The sequence below is a fragment of the Salvelinus sp. IW2-2015 genome, linkage group LG15 (genome assembly GCF_002910315.2).
Source record: "Salvelinus sp. IW2-2015 linkage group LG15, ASM291031v2, whole genome shotgun sequence".
NCBI lineage: Eukaryota > Metazoa > Chordata > Actinopteri > Salmoniformes > Salmonidae > Salvelinus > Salvelinus sp. IW2-2015.
The window spans coordinates 25,085,796-25,110,265 of NC_036855.1; the positions used below are offsets into that span (position 1 = coordinate 25,085,796).

General features: G+C 42.3%; 1 protein-coding gene across 2 annotated transcripts in view; it reads right to left on the minus strand.

Moving 5' to 3' along the window:
* Positions 1 to 20,215, minus strand: part of limk2 (LIM domain kinase 2) — a 35,032-nt gene extending 14,817 nt beyond the window's left edge. The window contains exons 1-3 of one of the 2 annotated variants that reach the window (XM_024001908.2): positions 19,883 to 20,215; positions 10,797 to 10,893; positions 4,660 to 4,795 (exon numbers count right to left, since the gene is read on the minus strand). In XM_024001908.2, coding sequence (XP_023857676.1) covers positions 4,660 to 4,795; positions 10,797 to 10,893; positions 19,883 to 19,898 — 249 coding nt within the window. In that variant the 5' untranslated portion in view covers positions 19,899 to 20,215. Of the gene's footprint in view, positions 1 to 4,659; positions 4,796 to 9,581; positions 9,663 to 10,796; positions 10,894 to 19,882 lie in introns of those variants that run through there. The other variant, XM_024001909.2, reaches the window with a different exon arrangement.
* Between the last annotated feature and the right edge of the window lie 4,255 nt (positions 20,216 to 24,470).

The following is a 24,470-nucleotide window of genomic DNA, read 5'->3' on the forward strand; positions in this document are numbered from 1 at the left end:
CATCAATCTACACACAACACCCCATAATGACAAAGCACAAACAGGTTTTTAGAAATCTTTGCAAATGTATTACAAATAACTTATATACATAAGTATTCAGACCCTTTGCTATGAGACTCGAAATTGAGCTCAGGTGCACCCTGTTTCCATTGATCATCCTTGAGTTGTTTCTACAACTTGTTTGGAGTCCATCTGTAGTAAATTCAATTGATTGGACATGATTTGGAAAGGCACACACCTGTCTATATAAGGTCCCACAGTTGACAGTGCATGTCAGAGCAAAAACCAAACTATGAGGTCAAAGGAATTGTCCATGGTGCTCCGAGACAGGAATGTGTCACGGCACAGATCTGGGAAGGGTACCAAAAAATGTCTGCAGCATTGAAGGTCCAAGAACACAGTGGCCTCCATCATTCTTAAAATGGAAGACGTTTGGAACCACCAAGACTCTTCCTAGATCTGGCTGCCGGCCAAACTGAGCAATCGGGGGAGAAGGGCCTTGGTCAGGGAGGTGACCAAGAACCCGATGGTCACTCTGACAGAGCTCCTCTGTGGAGATGGGAGAACCTTCCAGAAGGACAACCATCTTTGCAGCACTCTACCAATCAGGCCTTTATGGTAGAGTTTCCAGACWGAAGCCACTCCTCAGTAAAAGGCACATGACGGCCCGCTTGGAGTTTKCCAAAAGGCACCTAAGGACTCAGACCATGAGAAAGAAGATGATCTGGTCTGATGAAACCAAGATGGAACTATTTCACCTGAATGGTGGTGGCAGCATCCTGCTGTGGGGATGTTTTTCGGAGGCAGGGACTGGGAGACTAGTCAGGATCGAGGGAAGGATGAACGGTACAAAATACAGAGAGCTCCTTGATGAAAACSTGCTCCGGAGTGCTCAGGACCTCAGACTGGGGCGAAGGTTCACCTTCCAACTGGACAATGACCCAAAACACACAGCCAAAACAATGCASGAGTTGCTTCGGGACAAGTCTCTGAATGCCCATGAGTGGCCAGCCAGAGCGCGGACTTGAACCCCATCGAACATCTCTGGAGAGACCTTAAAATAGCTGTGCAGCGACACTCCCCATCCAACCTGAGCGCTTGAGAGGATCTGCAGAAGAATGGGAGAAATTCCCCAAATACAGGTGTGCCAAGCATGTAGGGTCATACTCAAGAAGACTTGGGGCTGTAAATGCTGCCAAAGGTGCATCAATGGGCCTCCCGGGTGGCACAGTATTCTAGGGCACTGCATCGCAGCGCTAGCTGTGCCACCAGAGACTCTGGGTTCGCGCCCAGGCTCTGTCGAAGCCGGCCACGACCGGGAGGTCCATTGGGCAACGCACAATTGGCCTAGTGTCGCCCGGGTTAGGGAGGGTTTGGCCGGTAGGGATATCCTTGTCTCATCGCGCACCAGCGACTCCTGTGGCGGGGCTGGGCGCAGTGCGCGCTAACCAAGGTCGCCAGGTGCACGGTGTTTCCTCCGACACATTGGTGCGGCTGGCTTCCGGGTTGGATGCGCGCTGTGTTAAGAAGCAGTGCGGCTAGGTTGGGTTGTGTTTCGGAGGACGCATGGCTTTCGACCTTCGTCTCTCCCGAGCCCGTATGGGAGTTGTAGTGATGAGACAAGATAGTAACTACTAACAATTGGATACCACGAAATTGGGGAGAAAAAGGGGGGTAAATWAAAAAATAAAATAAAAAATWAATAAAAGGTGCTTCAATGAAGTACTGAGTAAGGGGTCTGAATACTTATGTAAATGTGATCAGTTTTTTTTATTTTTAATACATTTACAAACATGTCTAAAAACCTGTTTTTGCTTTGTCATTATAGGGTATTTTGTGTAGATTGAGGGGGGGGAAACAATTGAATCCATATAAGCCTGTAACATAACAAAAAACGTGGGAAAAGTCAAGGGGTCTGAATATTTCCCAAATGCACTGTAGCGTTTGGCCAGTAACTGAAAGATCGCTCGTTGGAATACCCAAGTCGACAAGGTGAAAAATCTGTTGATGTGCCCTTATGCAAGGCACTTATCCCTAATTTGCTCCAGGGGCACTGTGCTACTTTGGCTGACCCTGTAAAACAACACATTTCACTGCACTTTTCTGGTGTATGTGACAATAAAACCTCAACCTCTCCCTCAATTCTTTCTTTTTAAGGCTGGGCAGGCAGCTGGAAAACCTAAATATGAGGCCTGGAGAGTGTGGGAAGATAATCTACAGTATTTAAACTAGTCAGTGTTAACAGACTGCAGTTTCATGGGAGTATTAAGAGTTCCAGGGGAGTCTTAAGACTGTTGTGCCAAGACACAAGCTCTTCCCCAGATGAATTCAAACAGGGATAACTTATAAGGAATGTGAAGATATTCATGAAAACCTGTAGTCTTTGAAGTAGGATAACCTTTTCCATTACCCCCCTGCTGTTCATTGTATGCTGCTATGAGTAAGAGTGTTGGGAAAGGATATTGTTGCTGTTGCAGGCTGCAGTGAGATTAGGCTGGGTGACGTAAGCCATGTGTGCATCTGTGGCTGTGCCTCCCACCCTCCAGGCTGGAGCATTACCACACTGACCCCAGTCAGAAACAGCCTGAAGGAGCCACAGCTAGACACACATGGCTGCGTCATAGTCCATAGGTGGCTGTGTGTGTGCAGGCTCTCTCAGAGGGGAGGCTAGGCTAGTGTGCGTTTGTGTGTGTATGACCTACATGACTCCAGAGGAAATGTCTCTTACACAACACACRAGTTCATTTTCCCATCTCATCAAAATAAAAGGGAACAAAAGAAGGATCTTCAAAAGTGATCTAATTTGAGAGGATTTACAACGTGTCAGAACTGTAAAACCGAGAAGRAAAAAAATGGCATGACACAATCTCCTAATTAGGAGAACAAAATGCAGTTGTGTGCCGTAGCCTGCCCATCAAACACACAACGGTCATAAGTAGCTGCCTGCTCCACACTGCTCTCCTCTCCTGAGAGACCCAACATCCATCCGATTTTACGCCGTGTTGGTTCGGCTGCTATCTAAGAGAAGCCTGCCAATTCAACTCTGCCAGAAATACTTGGCATCTCGCTTTCAGAGCCAATATGGCCAAGAACAAATAGAAAGGCCCATTGTGTGTTTTGCTTACTGGCAAACTTCTTGCTCTAAAAAAAGAATCATTTTGGGACCCCCCCTTTAATCCAGTTGAAGAGAAAGCATCCTTTTGTGACCAGCAATTGTTTGTGCCAGCAGCAGTTTAATTTAGACCTGAATTAAATTGGGCCAATAACACTGTTAAAATGAAGTTCCCCAGCACTCCAACCCCATGCATGAGGCATGGGCATTCCATAGCACTGATGAAACAACAAGAAAGCTAACCGATATCCAGCCTTCAGTAACTCTTCCATAGCATAACCATGAGCTCATGGTCTAATCCTGGAAGATAAACATAGATTTGACAAACGCAGTCGAGCTTAMCCATTCGAACCTTCCCTTAATAACAGATAGTCGATCTTTCARAAACCATCCCCAGTAAACAGTGTGGTGGTCTGGTGGTGCAGTGTGCATAGTATCCATTGCCTTTCCACCGCAGTGGACCGAATCAGGTGATGGACTAGCTCCAAAATCACTCCATGTTCTCTGCTTTCACCCCAAAAGTTGTGCTGGGGGAAGTGAACTGTGGAGACTGTACAAAGAACAGAGCAGGGCCATGATGGGGGACCTAACTAATACACACAATGTGATGGGGAACCTAACTTCCACAGATACAGAGAGAAGGTTCAGGTCCAGTCGGCTATCTTCCAAAGCAACCAGGATGCAAAGTATGGCTGCTCTGTGTGGGTGATTACTTGTTGAGCCATAGCCCAGCCCCCATGACCTCTTCTGTACATAAGTATTGACCTCAATCACCAAGGAGATGTTTGTTACAACACAGATGAGGGGCAGGGGACAGGGGTAAAGCTGACAGTTCCCTAAATTTGTGTACATTAGAGGAAAAACAGATCCTATTAGTCCACAACCCCCTGAACTCACATCAGAAGAACAGTGATTCACTGTGAACTGGTGTTATTTGAGTATGGCACTACACATCTAACCTCTGAATACAATGGTAACCCTGACAGTGAATTATTATTCAAATATTATATAATGTACAGCTTTGTCATTGCCTGGACACAACCCTTAGCCGTGGTATATTGGCCATATACCACAAACCCCCGAGGTGCCTTATTGCTATTATAAACTGGTTASCAATGTAATTAGAGCAGTAAAAATAAATGTTGTCATRCCGGTGGTATACGGTCTGATATACCACGGCTGCCAGCCAATCAGCATTCAGGGCTGGAACCACACAGTTAAACACTGTCCTCTTCATGTTCCATGAGATTTAAGTGACCCAAGCTAGAAGCCTACTGCATCATAATACCTGATACTCTGGATCCTGGGCAAACCAGGGTTCATCTTGATTTCACACAGAGATAGCGCGGATCAGCACTCACTAGACTACACATCTACTGCATCATAATACCTGATACTCTGGATCCTGGGCAAACCAGGGTTCATCTTGATTTCACACAGAGATAGCGCGGATCAGACTGAGATTATATGTGTGTGAGGAAATGACAAACCTTAGTCTCAGCGTTTACTGACAAGTGAGGTGAGGAGGATGGAGCGGGGCAACTTACCATGGCAGGTCCAATCATGAGCAGAGAACAGCCGTGACACAGCTCCCCAAACTTCTCCCAGTAGTGTTTACGGCAGTACAGTTTGCCGTTCTTCTCATAGTACCAGTTGGTCAGGTGGTCACAGCACTCCGAGCACCTGTGGATGGGAAAACACTTCATGACCTCTGCAGGAAATGAAGGGAGTAGAGTGGACAAACAAATCCTTTCAGCGGAGACCATATCAAGCGCAAAGCAATCTGTTTCAAGGCGAATCAAAGGAGACTCACTACAAAGCCTGGGTGCATCATTTCAAAGACAAGTTGACAATCTCAAAGGCTTGTGTTAGATTCCTGAAAGATTCCAATTGAGCAGAGAGTCCACTCTCAAACAATGGAGGAGTCTGTGAGCGTTCACGTATTGACTGAGCTGAGAGATTTGACATACACCTATAGAAACAAATAAACAAGACACAAAGCTAGAGCAGAAATACCTAGCAAAAGACCCTGAAAGAAAACAGCATCTGACAAAGACAAATATGCTTAGTGTGCGATCGAAGTCAGGTAACATTGGAAATAGTTTAACCAACGCCCAAACAGTTAACCAGACTTGTCTGTACACTTTCCCTCAACCAAACCTCAACCAACAAAGTGAGTGTGGAGGTGAAAGTATCCTTTAATGAGAGGAACTGGCACATTAGACACAGTGCAGCAGAAGCCATTCATCGTGTGAGAAATTACACTGGTGAACATAATACTTTCCACTCCCATGTTGCACTGGAGTGCAGCGGTTGCTTCAGGCCTTTCTTTAGAATGACGGTATGTACTCGTCTCTGATCGTCAGGTACGATGAAGAAGTAGGCTACCTTGTTCCTGAGACATGTCACGTCTCATTGGTGTGCTCCAGCACAAGGTGGGCAACAGAGAACAGTGTCTACCTGAAGGATGTGGTTTCAGAGAAGAATGAAGCAATAAGCAGGAGACGTTGGGAAACAATGGTCATTAACCTGGTACTAAATACCAGCAACCAACACCAAACACTGCCCTCAGCCCTCCCCCTCCACAACCACATTCCAGCATCTTAATGTGTTCCAGATGTTTCTTGAGAGGCTGGAGCACCTTTCTGACAGAAACCCTGACAACCATCTACAGCCCGGTGAAGGGGTATCAACTTCAATTGTGGTTAATACAATGATTAGACCAATTATCCTGCCATGCCACTACTCAAGAGCGGATTGATCCACATCCTTGACTGGAGTGAAACTTGGCAAAATCAGGCAGAAAAGTATGGCTCGGACTTAGTCGCGATACGTTCAGAGTTAGGAATGCTGAAGTTGCAGAGAGAGCACCTTCAGGCTATGAGCGCACCTTCCGAAAGTTTCACAGGTTATGCAAAATGGTGGCACCAGGTTAAGCTGTGTCAGGCACACAATCAATTCTACACCTCTGTCAAAGAGATGAAGCCACTAAACTGGCAACCCACTTACACAGACAGCTCCCTGTGAAGAAGAGGTTGCCAGTTCTGCATACTGACTGATATTTATATGGAGAACAGGCGGTACACTGGCAACAGACAAACACTGAGGTAACAGTCTTAACAAATATGCTAACCACCTGCCGGTCTGGGGATTTGCTGTAGTTTTGCCCACTGCTGGCCTGGGTCTGTGGATCACAGTGATCTCTGAACCCTGCAATAGCGCTAATCCCAATTGATCAGCTTTTGGAGAGACAATCCACTCCTGGAGATTAGGAAAGTCAATTCCCTTTTACAATGGTTCATTCTTTAACACAATGTTTATTACTGGGTAAACCTTACAGAGGCGGTTAATAGCTTCTGGTACATTGTGTGAGGAAATGCAGCCGACACACATAAAGGAAAGCAAGAATAGGTAAGCAGGAAAAGAGTGAAAAAGAGGTTTCCGGRCCTTCCTGTGCACAGAGGGATGATGTGGAAAAGAGGTTTCCGGGCCTTCCTGTGCACAGAGGGATGATGTGGAAAAGCAGAGGTGGTCTGAAAGGCTGTCCAGATAAAGATCAACATTCTGACAGAATGTTGACGAGACCATACACCCCGGTTACAAAACCAGACTAAACAAGTGACAAAAAAGGAACTGCATTTTAAAAACACTAGTCTTTTTCCTCCTCTGTACGCTCCTCTGTGAGCAACAGTTTAGTCTGCTAGCCAATCTGTGGTCAGTAGTAGTGTCCTACTGTATGTGATAGTAAACCTGAATATTGCCTGTGTACGCATGGCTGTCTGTTTGCTAGGCGTGCACTGTATGTGAGTATTTGTGAACAGCCCCTCTGCAATCATTGTGAGTGTTTTTATAACAGTCACGGAAACAAACAGAAACAGGAGGCAATGCCAAACTACACTGACAAACACACACGCGACAAGTGTGAAGAATGTCTTGCCTCAGACAGACGAGTCTCACAGGGGCTCCAGGTATGCTGCAGGGAAACCAACTTTCACTGTAAAACTGAACAAAGTAACCTTGGCTGGTCCCTGTTGAGTCACTGCGTCCTCCCTCCCTGTCATTCCAAAACAACCCAATACCTCATGAGAAACATTGGTTTGTCAATCCCAGTGTAGGGGATGACAGATGACTGTGTAATCTTCAGTTATGTCCCTGAAGAAATAATCTTTGTTTTGGTCTTTAGACTATCTGACCTTACAAACATCTCAATCGGCAGAGTAAACAACACTGGTGCCATTTCTTATCCAAGAAGGGGAAAAAAAGAGAGAAAAATCTGTCTCAGGTGAGAGGAAGGACTGGTCCTCCAACAATGCTATGAACAAACACCAATTGGCAAACATTACTTATTCCATTTCCTCAATTCCACTATACCTGTGGAAGGCCAACTTTAATACCTTTTGTTGGAGTGTACTAGAATCCATACTTTAGTTTCTATGATGAAAACTGACACTAAGCACTAGGACTATGGGGAAGCAGTGTCGTAGTAATGCAAACAAGAAACACTAGTTCAAGATGCCATAACACGGAACTTAACCTGAAACCTCTCAAACTTGATCATATCTATTAATGGACTGCATGTACAACTTCAATGTTAGCCAACTAAGATCCGATTTAATAAGAGCATATCAAGAACACAATAGCACACATTGCACTCATGGTTGGTATTGGTCAATGCAGGTCTGGCTGTTATCAAGGGACTCATGAGTAACCAAACCAAAGCAAACCAGCCAGAGCAGTGGCCACCAGATCATTGGCTAAGTGAAAGCACATTTTCATTTCAGAAGGCAACCAATGTGAACAGAGTGTAACAGTTCAAGTCAAACACATCAACGTTACATTATTGGACCCCACAGACAATTAACAAGGAGAAAGTACTATCATTATGACTTGAGCCAGAAGGCTTCACCTCTTTTAGAGGACTAACATCGACTCATAAAGGACAGTCCTTTGGGACAACCCAAAATCCAGTTTTCCCTGGGAAAAACAAAGGACTTTGTGCAGTGTCGGGAGCAGCGGGCCCACGACTCTGAATCGCTGTCTAGGAATGCGGCAGCGGGGCACATACTGTCTAGTCTTTACCTATACATTTGTCTGAATGTCAGCTTTACTGGAACAGGGATAACGTCAGCCTTTCACAATGCTGCACAACTTGGGGGAGGTGCAGGACTGTGTGTGCACAATAGAACGGAGCAGGGGGTAACATGGAAAAGGAAACTACTGTAGTTGCTTTAAAGTTTCACAATGTCCCACACGGAGAGTGAAAGGAATTCTGTACTCCATGGACAAAATCTGAGTACAACATTTTACAAAAACAGGAAATTTTTTGTCTCAAATTACCAGAAAACGGGCAGATTTGGGGCCAGGGGGTCTGACTGCTGAGGGCTAAACTCCAGCACACTTGGCTGAGCGTCAGTACAGTAGTCTGGCTCGATGGAGGTTTATCCCAAAGCAGATGCTCCATCTAAAGAGTTAATTTCACAGAAAATGACTGAGGTGGTCTTGGGCAGAAACAGAGAAGGAGGAGAGAGAGAGACAAAGGGGCAATTCCACGGTAACAGAATGACTCAGACTGATTTTTCTATTTAAAAGGTTTGGACATCACAGTACAGCAGAGCACAGTACAGCAGAGTACATAACAGTAGAGTAAAGTATCGTTCAGTACAGTAAAATATACTGTACTCGTGTGCTCTACTGTACTAAACTCTACAGTATTGTACTGACCGATACTCTACTCTTCACTGTAATCTACTTTTCTTTACTGTACTGTCCAAACTTGTGAAACAGACGTCTATGACTGGTTAAAATTTGGACTGACCAAATTGCAACTTTTCAACGTCCATGGACGTCCGGTGTCGGTCAGTGCTCAGCGGGTGAGAGGGCTGGTTACAGTAAATGGAAAGAGAGGGGGCTCATGGGTAGGTGTCAGTGATATTAATGAGAGAGAGGAGATGAGAGGGAGAGAGAGTTACCGATTTAGTAACAGAATGACTAATTTTAAATCATAAACCAAATTTTATCAGTAAAATCAATAACAAATTAGTAGGTCTACCTTGTTACTTCTGTGAACTTCCATTATCCTCCCTTTTCATGAGGGAGAGAAATGTGAAATTTGACTTTGTGCTAGATGTTCTCTCAGACCCCTTTTCCATATGTTAGACCAGAAATCAAAGCCTTTACATAATCAAGATTTTTAGGATGGAAAATGGTATGGATGTTCTCCTATGAACTTCGCATGTTAAGTTCATGGGGCTTTTTACATGGAAATTCCCAGACACAGACTGACAGCCAGAGAGCGAGAATTGCACAGCTGTATCAAGGACTTGGCTTTTGAACTGACACAAGGTTCCGTGGTTCTATAAAAGAGCCATTATAGAAACATAGAAAGAGACCCAAATCCTGGGTTATATAAGGACACTGTTGCTGAAAAGCTTTGTTTGAAATTTGAGTGCTTGGGCTAAGGAACACTCACAGATTTCAAGCCCCTTCTACCCAAGGGAGACGTACTCGGAAATGATATGACGTGAATTTGGCGTTCTCTTAGGATTTATTCCTTAAAAAAAAAGAAAAAAAGAAGACTAAATGAATTTATTATATTCAGGGGGAATTCAGCTCTAGAAAAACAGCTCTACTTTATTCAGTTCCATTCATCAGTTCTATTCTTTAATTTGTGTTACGTCACATTGTGTGCTGGATGGGCACAGTGAGTGTCAGAAATACACTCCCTCTCCTCATTATATGAACAGAGCTGCTGTGACTCTGCCCTCAATCCCAACTTCCCATTCCACAAAAACGCTGTGGGGCGCATCATCATCTAGACCATGACTCTTGGACTGCTTATCTAACTGAAGCTCCATCATATCTATACATTCTCTTCTGGGAAAAGAAAACCTGAGTGATCGTATTTCACAAAGAGAGCTTTGGGAGCTAAATGTTTTTGTTTGTTTGAGCGTCTGTACATAGGTCCTATCGTATTGACCTCTGTTCAGCCCAAGTCTAGAGGGTTATCACTGGAGGCCAGGGACTGGAGAATGCCAGACACTCTCAATCCTGACAATGACTAAGCCACAGGACGAAGAGAAACTGCCAGGGCCAAGGTCCACAAGGCCGGAGAGAGAGGTGGTGGGATCCTCTGTGTCCCTGTGACCCATGCAAATTAATGTGCGAGTAATGCCTCATGTCTATTATTTTCCACCTTTAAAAAGGCAAAAGGATAACAAATATCTACCACCTCAAAGTTGTTAACTTGTTGTACTAACTTCTAACTACAATGGTTTGAAGAAAAAAAAGTAGAATGGTGGTATCAGCAAATGGGATTTGAGTGACTAGATTTTCAATAAGTACTGTAATGGAGTTCTGCGTTACTGTAGAATAGTTTGAACACTGAACAGAGACATTCCTGCCGAAAATGATGATAAAACATTCCACAGGACAGGTAGAATTCTGTAGGGCTACCCACAAGTCCATTTCTAAACATGTGCATACAGTTTTTCACCCCAAAGAGTCCCTGAAATTGTCAAAAGCTGTATGTTGACCAGCAAAACAGTCCATTGTTGACTTCAATGCTGCTTATTTAATGTCAAAACAGTTCTAATGCGTAGTGCAGACAGCATGTGATTTCTACAATAAATTGTCAATTAAATAAAAGTGAATATAACTGAAATCCACATTTAAAAGTATGACTTACTGAAAACAGGTATTGTGCCAAGTTCCTTGCAGAACCTTCACATTGAATGCATCTTGAATTGCTCCTCCGCAACCCGCACAGTGGCATCCATGTGTACCTGTAGGGTTCAAGGATTTCATTAAAGGAAAAGCATACTCCATCCATCCATAAAACTAAAATCACAGTAGCAACGAATTTCTGAATATGTTTTGTTGACTGAACAAAGGTGTGACTCATACATGTGAGTCATGATGTTGATGTGAGCCATTTCCCCTCAGGAGGCTGAAAATAATTGTCATGGGCCCTCAGATCCTCAAAAAGTTCTACAGCTGCACCATTGAGAGCATCTTGACTGGCTGCATCACCGCTTGGTATGGCAACTGCTTGATATTTGACTGCAAGGCACTACAGAGGGTAGTGCATACGGCACAGTACATCACTGGGGCAGCGCTCCCTGCCATCCAGGACCTCTATACCAGGTGGTTTCAGAGGAAGGCCCTTAAAAATGGTCAAACACTCTAGCCAACCAAGTCATAGACTGTTTTGCTACTACACAGCAAGCAGTACTGATGAAGTCTGGAACCAAAAGGACTCCTGAACCCCCAAGCAATTAAACTTAAATAGTTAGCCAAATAGTCCGTGTAGCTATCTGCATTGACCATTTTTACACTATTCTGACTCATCACATACGCTGCTGCTACTGTTTATTATCTATCCTGTTGCCTAGTCACTTTACCCCTACCTACGCTACATGGCCAAAAGTATGTGGACACATGCTCGTCGAACATCTCATTTCGAAATCATGGACATTAATATGGAGTTGGTCTCCCATTTGCTGCTATAACAACTTCCACTCTTCTGGGAAGGCTTGACACTAGATGTTGGAACATTGCTGCGGGTACTTGTTTCAATTCAGCCAAAAGACCATTAATGAGGTCGGGCACTGATGTCAGGCTATTAGGCCTGGCTCGCAGTCGGCATTCTAATTCATCCCAAAGGTGTTCGATGGGGTTGAGGTCAGGGCTTTGTGCAGGCCAGTCAAGGCCAGAAATTGGACAAACTGACTAGTTGCAAAAGTGGCATTCTATGACGGTGCCACGTTTAAAGTTACTGAGCTCTTCATTTATGGCCATTCTACTGCCAGTGTTTGTCTATTGAGATTGCATGGGTGTGTGCTCGATTTCATACACCTGTCAGCAACGGGTGTGGCTGAAATAGCAACATTCACTAATTTGAAGGTTGGTCCACATACATTGATCATATAGTGTTTATGTACAGTTGAAGTCAGAAGTTTATATACACTTAGGTTGGAGTCATTAAAACTCGTTTTTCAACCACTCCACAAATTTCTTGTTCACAAACTATAGTTTTGGCAAGTCGGTTAGAACATCTACTTTGTGCATGACACAAGTCATTTTTCCAACAATTGTTTACAGACAGATTATTTCACTGTATCACAATTCCAGTGGGTCAGAAGTTTACATGCACTAAGTTCACTGTGCCTTTAAACAACTTGGAAAATTCCAGAAATTTGTGTCATGGCTTTAGAAGCCTCTAATAGGCTAATTGACATAATTTGAGTCAGTTGGAGGTGTACCTGTGGATGTATTTCAAGGCCTACCTTCAAACTCAGTGCCTCTTTGCTTGACATCATGGGAAAATCAAAAAGAAAAATCAGCCAAGACCTCAGAAAAATAATTGTAGACCTCAACAAGTCTGGTTCATCCTTGGGAGCAATTTCCAAATACCTGAAGGTACCACATTAATCTGTACAAACAATAGTATGCAAGTATAAACACCATGTAACCACCCAGCAGTCATACCGCTCAGGAAGGAGACACGTCATCTAGAGATGAACGTACTTTGGTGCGAAAAGTGCAAATCAATCCCAGAACAACAGCAAAGGACCTTGTGAAGATGCTGGAGGAAACAGGTACAAAAGTATCTATATCCACAGTAAAACGAGTCCTATATCGACATAACCTGAAAGGTCGCTCAGCAAGGAAGAAGCCACTGCTCCAAAATCGGCATAAAAAAAGCCAGACTACGGTTTGCAACTGCACATGGGGACAAAGATCGTACTTTTTGGAGAAATGTCCTCTGGTCTGATGAAACAAAAATGGAACTGTTTGGCCATAATGACTATCATTATGTTTGGAGGAAAAAGGGGGAGGCTTGCAAGCCGAAGAACACCATTCCAACCGGAAAGCACGGGGGTGGCAGCATCATGTTGTGGGGGTGCATTGCTGCAGCAGGGACTGGTGCACTTCACAAAATAGATGGCATCATGAGGAAAGAAAATGATGTGGATATATTGAAGCAACATCTCAAGACATCAGTCAGGAAGTTAAAGCTTGGTCGCAAATGGGTCTTCCAAATGGACAAAGACCCCAAGCATACTTCCAAAGTTGTGGCAAAATGGCTTAAGGACAACAAAGTCAAGGTATTGGAGTGGCCATCACAAAAAGCCCTGACCTCAATCCCATAGAAAATTTGTGGGTAGAACTGAAAAAGCGTGTGCGAGCAAGGAGGCCTACGAACAAACCTGACTCAGTTACATCAGCTCTGTCAGGAGGAATGGGCCAAAATTCACCCAACTTATTGTGGGAAGCTTGTGGAAGGCTATCCGAAACATTTGACCCAAGTTAAACAATTTAAAGGCAATGCTACCAAATACTAATTGAGTTTGTAAACTTCTGACCCACTGGGAATGTGATGAAAGAAATAAAAGCTGAAATAAAAATCACTATTATTCTGACATTTCACATTCTTAAAATAAAGTGGTGATCCTAACTGACCTAAGACAGGGAATTTTTACTAGGATTAAAATGTCAGGAATTGTGAAAAACTGAGTTTAAATGTAATTGGCTAAGGTGTATGTAAACTTCTGACTTCAACTGTACATACATACCACCCTCAATTACCTTGTACATCGACTCGTACTGGTACCCCGTGTTTATAGCCAAGCTATCGGTACTCATTGTGTATTTATTTATCATGCTATTATTTTTCTTTGCATTGTTGGGAAGGGCCTGTAAGTAAGCATCTCACTTAGTCCACACCTGTTGTTTACGAAGCATGTGACAAATAACATTTTATCTACTCTTTTTGCATAGTCACATTTTTCTTAAGAAGATAGGGAAATACCTGCGATTCGAAGTAATTGCAAATACCATGGTTATAGGGGTACAGTTTTTTTTTGTCGCTGTGTTTTTCTAATCCACAATGTACAGAAAGTATTCACACCACTTGACTCTTTCCACATTTTGTTGTGTTAGACTGAATTTAAAATTGATCAAATGTTGATTTTGTGTCACTGGCCTGCCTACACACACACATGCTTTTAGAAATGATGCTTTTAGAAATTATTTACAAAGCTGAAATGTCAAGTCAATAAGTATTCAACCCCTTTGCTATGGCAAGCCTAAATAAGTTCAGGAGTAAACATTTGCTTAACAAGTCATAAAAAGTTGCCTGGACTCACTCTKTGTGCAATAGTGTTTAACATGATTTTTGTATGACTACCTCATCTCTGTACCCCACACATACAACTAATCTGTATGGTCCCTCAGTCAAGCAGTGAAAAGAAGGGCCCCTATTGGTAGATGGGTAAAAATAAAAACGCATATATTGAATATCCCTTTGAGCATGGTGAACTTATTAATTACACTTTGGATGGTGTATCAATACACCCAGTCACTACGAAGATACAGATGTCCTTCCCAACTCAGTTGCCGGAGAGGAAGGAAACAGCTCGGGGATTTCACCAGGAGGCCAATAGTGACTTTAAAACATTTAAAATAGTTTAATGGCTGTGATAGGAGAAAACTGATAATGGATCAACAACATTGTAGTTACTCCACAATACTATCCTAAATGACAGAGTGAAAAGAAGGAAGCCTGTAGAACAGGGATCATCAACTAGATTCAACCGTGGGCCTATTTTTTTCTTGAGTGGATGGTCAGGAACATAATTACAAATCATTTGTAGACTGGAAATTGACTGCAAGAAGTCCAAACATTTATAATATTTGACATTTTATTTGAAAATGTCTTACATTTGTTTACGATCACATCTCTCTCTTATGCGTGGGAATACTTGGGAACAGAATCCTTAAATTAAAATAACTTGGAGCTGATTTCCTGGTGTTTTTACAGTCTTATGTCCCCCCTCCCCCCCAAAAATAAAATAAATAATAATAATTAAAACTTGGGGTGCCAAATACTAGCACAAAATTGGGGAACCCTGCTGCAGAGAATAAAAATATTACAAAACATGCATCCTGATTTTAATAAAGCATTGAAGTAAAACTGCAAAAAAATGTGGCAAAGAAATTTACTTTATGTCCTTTAGACAAAGTATTATGTTTGGGACAAATCCAACACAACACATCACTGAGTACCACTCTTCATATTTTCAACCATGGTGGTGGTTGCATCATGTTATGGGTATACTTGTCATCGGCAAGAACTAGAGAGTTATTTAGGATAAAAAGTAATGGAATAGAGCTAAGCACATGCAAAATCCTAGAGGAAAACCTGCTTTCCGTCTGCTTTCCAACAGACACTGGGAGACAAATTCACCTTCCAGCAGGACAATAACCTAAAACTCAATGACAAATGTACACTGGAGTTGCTGTTCCTGAGTGGCCCAATTACAGTTGACTTAAATCTGCTTCAATGTCTACAGCAAGACTTGAAAACGTCTGTCTAGCAAGGATCAACAACCAACTTGACAGAACTTTAATATTTTTTGTTTTTATAATGTGCAAAAGGCTCACAGCTATAATTGCTGCCAAAGGTGATTCTAACTTGTATTCTCAAGGGCGTGAAATCTTATGCAAATTAGATATTTCTTAAAATAAGTTTTCACTTTCTCATTATGGGGTATTGTCTGTAGATGTGAGAATAATAATATATATATATTTTTTAAATGTAGGTAGTAACAACAAAATGCGGACTGTACCTCCGACTACATCGTGTCGCAGTCAGTCGATACTTGCAAAAATGTGAATTCTTAAAACGCTTACCGTGTACCTATGTCTGTCCTGTGTAAAGACGTGCTTTTCTTTGTTTGCTGAAATCCGTAGTTTGGGATTTCTTTTATGTGATCTGTCAAACTATGCCCCATAATCCACTGTTTTCCAATGGAGTAGGAAGTTACGACTTCAAGCGGGCACTACCTCTTGTAGTCTTTACTGAAGACTAATCTCTTCAGTAGGTCCTACGATTGAGTGTAGTCTGGCCCAGGGTAGCGTAGGTGAACGGCAAGGCACTGGAGCGACGAACTGCCCTTGCTGTCTCTGCCTGGCCGGCTCCCCTCTCTCCACTGGGATTCTCTGCCTCTGACCCTATTACGGGTCACTGGCTTACTAGTGCTCTAGTCACTTGAGTGGGTTGAGTCACAGACGGTTTTGCGCCCCCTTGAGCTTGTGCGGTGGAGGAGATATTTTTGGGCTATACTCAGCCTCGTCTCAGGGCAGTAAACTGGTGGTCTGTTGATATTCCTCTAGTGGTGTGGGGCTGTGCTTTGGCAAAGTGGGTGGAGTTATATCCTGCCCGGTTGGCCCTGTCCGGGGGTATCGTCGGACGGGGCCAGTGTCCCCTGAACCACCCGTCTCAGTCTCCAGTATCTATGCTGCAATAATCTATGTGCCGGGGGGCAAGGGTTAGTCTGTTACATCTGGTGTAATTCTCCTGTCTTCTCTGGTGTCCTGTATGAATTGAAGTATGCTTCCTAGGATTATGCCTCAGGAATACCTGGCCTGATGACTCCTGGCTGTCCCCAGTCCACTTGGTCGTGCAGCTGCTCCAGTTTCAACTGTTCTGCCTGCGGCTAGGGAACCCTGACCTGTTCACCGGACATGCTACCTTGTCCCAAACCTGCTGTTTTCGACTCTCTGCCGCACCTGCTGTCTCGAACTCTGAATGCTCGGCTATAAAAAGCCAACTGATATTTACTCGTGAGGTACTGACCTGTTGCACCCTCTACAACCACAGTGATTATTTGACCCTGCTGGTCATCTATGAATGTTTGAACATCTTGATAACAATCTGGCCTTAATGGCCATGTACTCTAATAATCTCCACCCGGCACAGCCGGAAGAGGACTGGCCACCCCTCAGAGCCTGGTTCCTCTCTAGGTTTCTTCCTAGGTTCCTGCCGTTCTAGGGAGTTTTTACTAGCCACCGTGCTTCTACATCTGCATTGCTTGCTGTTTGGGGTTTTAGGCTGGGTTTCTGTATAGCACTTTGTGACATCTGCGGATGTAAAAAGGGCATTATAAATACATTTGAATGATTGATTGATACTTGTACCCGTGCTTGCCCTGATTGTTAGAGTTGTCAGTTGGAATTGGCAGAGATCCTGAAAATGGAACCTTGGCAGAGGTTCAGAAAATTATACTTTTATCAAAAACTACAAATTTCAGTAAACAAAGAAAGGTGCCCTTTACACTGGACAAACATTCGACAGCGACTCGATGTAGTTGGGGGGTACAGTTCGCCCAGACTCGTCGCACCTCACCTCCATTGATGTGATGTTCATCGTGGAGTTGAGAAACTCTGCTACTGTTTTTGTAGAACATAGGGTGACACAGGCTGTTTACATTATAAAGTTATAAAAGTTAGGGCTATAAGTGATTCTCAAGTAACAAGGAAAACTTTCAGACAAGCCTGCGCATCATTCTTAAACAAGATCTTTCATTGAGCTATTCCCAAAGTTTTGTTCTCACAAAAGCCTGCACCCACGACGCTTCCATTCCAATAGAGAGCAATAGTAATGTCGTCTTTTTGTAGGCACTAACTCCGCCATGGCTCGCTGGCCAAAGCTTATGGTGAAATTAATCCTTTTTGGGGGGATAAACGCCAAAAATAAGGTTTGTGGTAAACACAGGCTTAGGAGATCTTATATGTTTTGTTCTAGGAGATAATCTTCATCAGCTGAAGTAAAATGTTCATAATTTTGAAGCATTTATGTAAACAAAACAAGCACATAAAGGCTTCATAATTCATAAAGGTAAAGTTAACTTACTGAAGAGATCTCCTAAGCCTGTGTTAACCTCAGACCCCATTAATTTCCCCCATAGGAATGGCTGAACAAACCAGGGGTAACTCGTTTCCGTTTTTTAGGACTACAAACTGGGATGAAAACATTACAACCGTTTACTCATTTAAAAAAAAAAAAATCTAATTTAGCAGATGCTCTTATCCAGAGCGACTTACAGTGGCGCTTGCAACGCCAGGGTTGTGAGTGCATACATTGTCACACTTTTTCATACTGGTCCCCCATGGGAATCATACCCACAACCCTGGCGTTGCAAGTGCCATGCTCTACCAACCGAGCCACACGGGACCTACTTCAAATGTAAAACACAAACAAGAGTTTCTATTGAACAAATTCAGGTAGGTCCCTCCCTGTTTCCTCTGTTTGCTTCTTAAAAAAATTTCTGTAATGAATACACCCCTAGCAAGCTCTATGCAATGAATATGGTGGGAAAACTGGGGGATTTAGAATTGAGTGGGCGCGTTCGAGCAGCTCACTTTTGTCAAGTCGGTGACCTTTCAAAGTGTGTTGCATTATGGGGATGAAAATTGTCTGACTTGCGCCTAAATGTCGACTGCATGAACTTTACAACAACCATGTGATCAATGGTCATGAAGTCGACTGCAATTTTCTGCAGTTGCCCCTCACCAGCTGCAACTTGCAGCCATCACCTGCATTGTGGGAGGCAATAACTGTCAACCAATCATTAAAGTGTTTTTGTCTGACCCACGCGATCAGGACGTGACTGAAACAGGAAGCAACTTTGCCGCAATGTATACAGTGTACAAATGATTGACATTTGAGTCCCTCTCTCCCTAATTGATAGTACAATGTACACACATATTTATAGTGTGTGATATGGAGACATGTTTATTTCAACATTACAAAGAAAAGCTTATCAACAATGGCAACACTGCCATGTTGCACTGAACCTTGCTGTTGGAAAACCAATCAGTGTCTGACTTTCAGCTGTCACAGATGTACCTCCCTCAACTTCCCTCCTCGACTTTCATCTGAAGTAGGTTGCTTCCAATTAGGTATATAAAACCTGGATTGCTGATGCTATGTATTGGCCATTGAGATACTTTGAAGCCACCGGTTGGCAATAATGGCACTCCCCAGTAGAAGCAGTACTCCATAGGAATTAAAGGAATTATACAGTATTTCAAAGAAATGCTTCAAGGACAAATTACATGAATTAAAAAAAAAAATAATTGTAGTGAGGACAGTGACATTAGCAATCTCAAAAAAATATACTTTAAGGAAAATGTTTACATATTTTGTATTTTTAGCTCACATAATATAATTTAAAAGTATGCATTAAGGTGTCTAATAGAATAAATGTGGCAAAAACAAATGTAGATATTAATAAATGCATTTCTATAGCTTCCAAAATATTTTTTACAACGGTGGGGGAGTGCCAAGATGGAGGCAAGGTGGCTTCAACACAGCGCCCCCATCAGTAATTCTAGTGTATATATAAATTATTGGTTGCTTCAGCTTTACCACTCAAACAAGCCCAATGAATCCAAGAAGCTAAATTTAAGTTTGAGTAAAATCTTATTTCAACAGTTTACAGCAGGTATAAAACGTGCAGCAAAATTCTAGCTCCCTCAACAATGCAGTAACCTACATTAATCAATAACAGTAAAGTCCAAAATAACAAGTAATAGGGGTAGTATTCATAGTAATAATTGACTATATTTACAAATATAAAGTGGGTAGTGAATTGGACTCGCAGTAGAATACATAGTATAATTCATCACAATCAGCTTTACTTTGATGGCAGAATCATTGCCGTAGTTAGAAAGTAACTATGTATGTCATGATGATCAGATACATTGTAGCAAATTCTCATTTGACGTAAACACTACCAGGTCGAAAATTGACCAAGTCCAGCAAATAGTGCGTCCCCCCTACTGGATGTAACTATGGCTTCCCTTTACACACCAAGTATTTTTTTTTATATACCAACAATATATTTTTTTAAATCCACATTGTTATCCACATGTAGGCTAAGCTAATTGACAATTTAATGGGGAAAAAAAGTTTAGACCGCTCACCTTCCAGTTCCTCCATATAGCTAATTTCTGTGTGTCGTCGATTTTTTTTCTTCTCAGAAAGTTCTCATCGTGATCCAGCATGAGTTACAATGGGGTGTTTTCATTCTACGCATCCAAAAATCTTAAAATCCAGTTCTAGGGAAATTGTCCGCTAAATCCCGTCACATTTTCCAAGGAAGGTTAATATCACAGCTCTGTTTTGCAGTAGCCTAACTTTGTTAGCAGGATAAATGACGTCATGCAGTTGAAATTCCTGTACGGAGACCGGAAGGAATCAAACAGCAACACCTGGAACAGGAGAAAATAATTGGAGAGCCCACAGGCCAATATCCCCTACTACACTGAAACGGGAGCACCATCTACTGTCAAAAAGTAGGGATCTCAATTTATTTCTCCACACAGGATAGCTACTATTCTACGGTTTGGTGGAGTGGATACATATACACTACCTTTCAAAAGTTTTAGAACACCTACTCATTCAAGGTGTTTTCTTTATTTGTACTATTTTCTACATTGTAGAAATGATAGTGAAGACATCAAAACTATGAAATAACACATATGGAATTATGTAGTAACCAAAAAAGTGTTAAACAATCAAAATATATTTTATATTTGAGATTCTTCAAATAGCCACCCTTTGCTTTGATGACAGCTTTGCACACTCTTGGCATTCTCTCAACCCAAGCAAGTCTCTACATGATTCCATATGTGTTATTTCATACAATGTCGAAAATAGTACAAACATAGAAAACCCCTTGAATGAGTAGGTGTTCTAAAACTTTTGACCTGCGCCCAGTTTTTCACAAGTTATCTTAAGTTAGGCCCTAATCTATGGATTTCATGACTGGGCATGGGCGCAGCCATAGGTGGGCCTAGTCCCACACACTTGGGAACCAGGCCCAGGCCCAGCCAATCAGATTTATTTATTTTCCCCACAAAGGGGCTTTATTACAGACAGAAATATGCCTCAGCTCCCCCTCAGACGATCCCGGAGGTGAAGAAGCTGGATGTGGAGGTCCTGGGGCTGGCGTGGTTACACGTGTTCTGCGGTTGTGAGGCCTGTTGGATGTACTGCCAAATTCTCTAAATCGACGTAGAGAAACGAACGTTCAATTCTTTGGCAACAGCTCTGGTGGACATTCCTGCAGTCAGCATGCCAATTGCACACTCCCTCAAAACTTGAGACATCTGTGGTATTGTGTTGTGTGACAAAACTGCACATTTTAAAGTGGCCTTTTATTATCCCCGGCATAAGGTGCAACTGTGTAATGATCATGCTGTTTAAATCAGCTTCTTGATATGCCACACCTGTCCGGTGGATGGATTATCTTGGCAAAGGAAATGCTCACTAACAGGGATGTAAACATTTGAAAAAAATAAGCTTTTTATACATAAAGAACATTTCTGGGATATTTTATTTCAGTTCATGAAACATGGGACCATCACTTTACATGTTGCGTTCATATTTTTGTTCAGTATATCTGGATTTCACCTATCAGATAGGATTAAAGGCATAGAAATAGAATGAATAGAACAGGAGTCCCCATTCAAGTAAATTATTTGTCCGTTCTGTTCATAATTTTTTTAATGCATTTATTCCTCTAGATAGACATAACTTTTGAAAAACTGGGCCAAAACACAACTGACACTAGCCAACCAAAATGGTTAACAATCACACTGAATACCTTGTAACTCCAAACCAAGCCGCTAGAAGAAGCCATTGTGAGTCTGTGGCACTTTTTGGTAGATCGCTATATAACAATAAAAATCAATCTACCCCTACCCAAGTGATGTTTGTTTCAATTAATTAAGGTCTTATCAACATTTTTATAATGAAACTAGTTAATTTATTATTCAAATCAAAGTTTTGGTCACATACAGTACACAGATTTGCAGATGCTATTTCAGGTGCAGCTAATTGCTTGTGTTTCTAATTGTGTTGTATTACTGAATGAAACTGAGGAGATGCACTCAAACCAGCCTTTGTGATTTAACTTACGTTATGTTAACTACATTACTTTAGTTGACTGCTTTGAGCAAAACTTGAATATAATCTAACATATTCTAGAAGCCTATTGTTTGTGTATGACTTTTATTTATTGTTCACTTGTTTTTCAACAATGTCAGGTACAGGCAGGGACGAATGGGGTAAGACACAGGGGGTAAGAAATAATTTGAACATCACAGGTATAAATTCCCACTGTGACCATGATAAAATGCAATGTGAATTGTGATGTACTACTGAATGAAACTGAGGAGATGCACTCACACCAGCCTTTGTGATTTAACTTATGTTAACTACATTACTTTAGTTGGCTGCTTTGAGCAAAACCTGTATGTAATATAATCTATTCTGGGAGCCTAGTGTGTGTGGAATATTTTTGGACCATTGGCTTCCCTGAAAACAGGTACTGACAAGAGGAGCAATACGAGTCTGTCAGAGGTCGTCATGCTGATGGGGATGGTGATGTTGGCTTTGGTGGTCCACACAACGAAGAAGCAGGTGTCCCTTCCAGTGATGTGGAACTGACCTTCGACCAGTAAGAATCGTCTTCACGGAGGCTGTAAGACCCTTTCTCCTTGAAATAGAAATTCTTCGACTTGACTGCCTCTTCAAATGGTAAGGTCCCTTGCGCCATAGGGACACATGACCTCCACCACGGCTGTGGTGCCCACCAGACCATCCAGTGAGGCACCCAGGATCCCAGATCTCGTGACCCAAAGCCCTAACTCCTGCACACCCATCCCTGTAGCCATTTGCCTTGATGCCTCACTGGATGGTCTGGTGCCCTCCTCATCATTATCTGTGCCCCACTATACAGACACCCCATCCAACGACTGATCTGAGGACCCTTTTTAGCAACGAAGGAGTAACACGCTTGGCCCTAACCACTGCTCCATAATTGCTGGCCGTCAACCTCCCTCTTCTCATGGTTGGGGGTTGGTGCGCGGTCCAACTGTTGCCTGCCGTATAGCCTTCTGTGCTCCACCAACAGCGCCATCCCAGCCAGGATGCCTGCATACTCCAGGTGCCCTTGTTTTTTAACAATGTCTGGTACAGACAGGGATGACAGAGAGGGTAGCGGTTTTTCCTGGTTCAGGTTCAAGGATAATTTGAAGTGTTTGTAAAATGAACTATGTGAAAAATGAATGGTGGAAAGACAATTGGAACCATTTCCGTGTTTGACTACTATGTTTTCAAATCAAAACCCAATTTGTAAGTCRCTCTGGATAAGAGCGTCTGCTAAATGACTTAAATGTTAAATGTAAATGTAAATCAAATTTTATTTGTCACGTACACATGGTTAGCAGACATTAATGCGAGTGTAGTGAAATGCTTGTGCTTTTAGTTCCGACCATGCAGTAATATCTAACAAGTAATCTAACAATTTCACAACAACTACCTTATACACAAGTGTAAAGGAATTAATAAGAATATGTACATAAAAATATATGGATGAGCGAAGGCCGAACGGCATAGGCAAAATGCAGTAGATGGTATAGAGTACAGTATATACATATGAGATGAGTAATGTAGGGTATGTAAACATTATAAAGTGGCATTGTTTAAAGTGGCTAGTGATACATTTATTACATCCAATTTTTAATTATTAAAGTGGCTAGAGATTTGACTCAGTATGTTGGCAGCAGCCACTCAATGTTAGTGATGGCTGTTTAACAGTCTGATGGCCTTGAGATATAAGCTGTTTTTCAGTCTCTCGGTCCCAGCTTTGACGCACTTGTACTGACCTCGCCTTCTGGATGATAGCGGAGTGAACAGGCAGTGGCTCTGGTGGTTGTTGATTAATAAACAATGCCATGCTGGTGGGTGGTACCAATCAAATAAAACCCAGCCTTCAATTAAACATAAGCAGAAAATTATTTATACGTAATTTCATAAGACACGCCATTGGCACAAATTTGCATGAAGCAGGCAGTTCGGTTAAAACTCTGACTTATTGACTTGCATCATTGTGCAACATCATGGGTAAACTCTGGCCATCTTTCAACTCGAAAAAGTGGATTTCTAATGGTGTGGGCGTGTAACCTGTCCCAGTTAATATATCCCACTCTTTCTGAATTCACCCTATATTGAAATCTAAAACCATAAGATCTCTTTGTTTCTGGGTATTACTGATAATTGATTTCCTTAGATAGTGAGGCTTGTTCCTCCAAATAAAATTATTAAGAATCGCATCTAAATCCTTTACAAATCAAGCGATAATGAAAGATAATCCACTGAAAAGGTTTGATTTGAGTGTTTACACAGGCAGCCCAATTCTGATATTTTTTTTCACTAATTGGTCTTTTGACCAAACACATGCAATCTTTTCAAGTATGTGCTTTTCAGAGCTGATCTGATTTATTAAAAGACCAATTAGTGAAAAAAATGGGTCTGTCTGTGTGAACGCAGCCTTTAAAACAGTGACGTCAGACATCGCACCAATGATTTATATATACACTTGATGATTTATAAGGGGCACTGTTTTGAAGCCCCCGTGCCTCCATCTTGGCACTCCCTCACTATCGTAAAACACATTTTGGAGCTATAGAAATGCATTTATTAATGTCTCAATTCGTTTCTGCC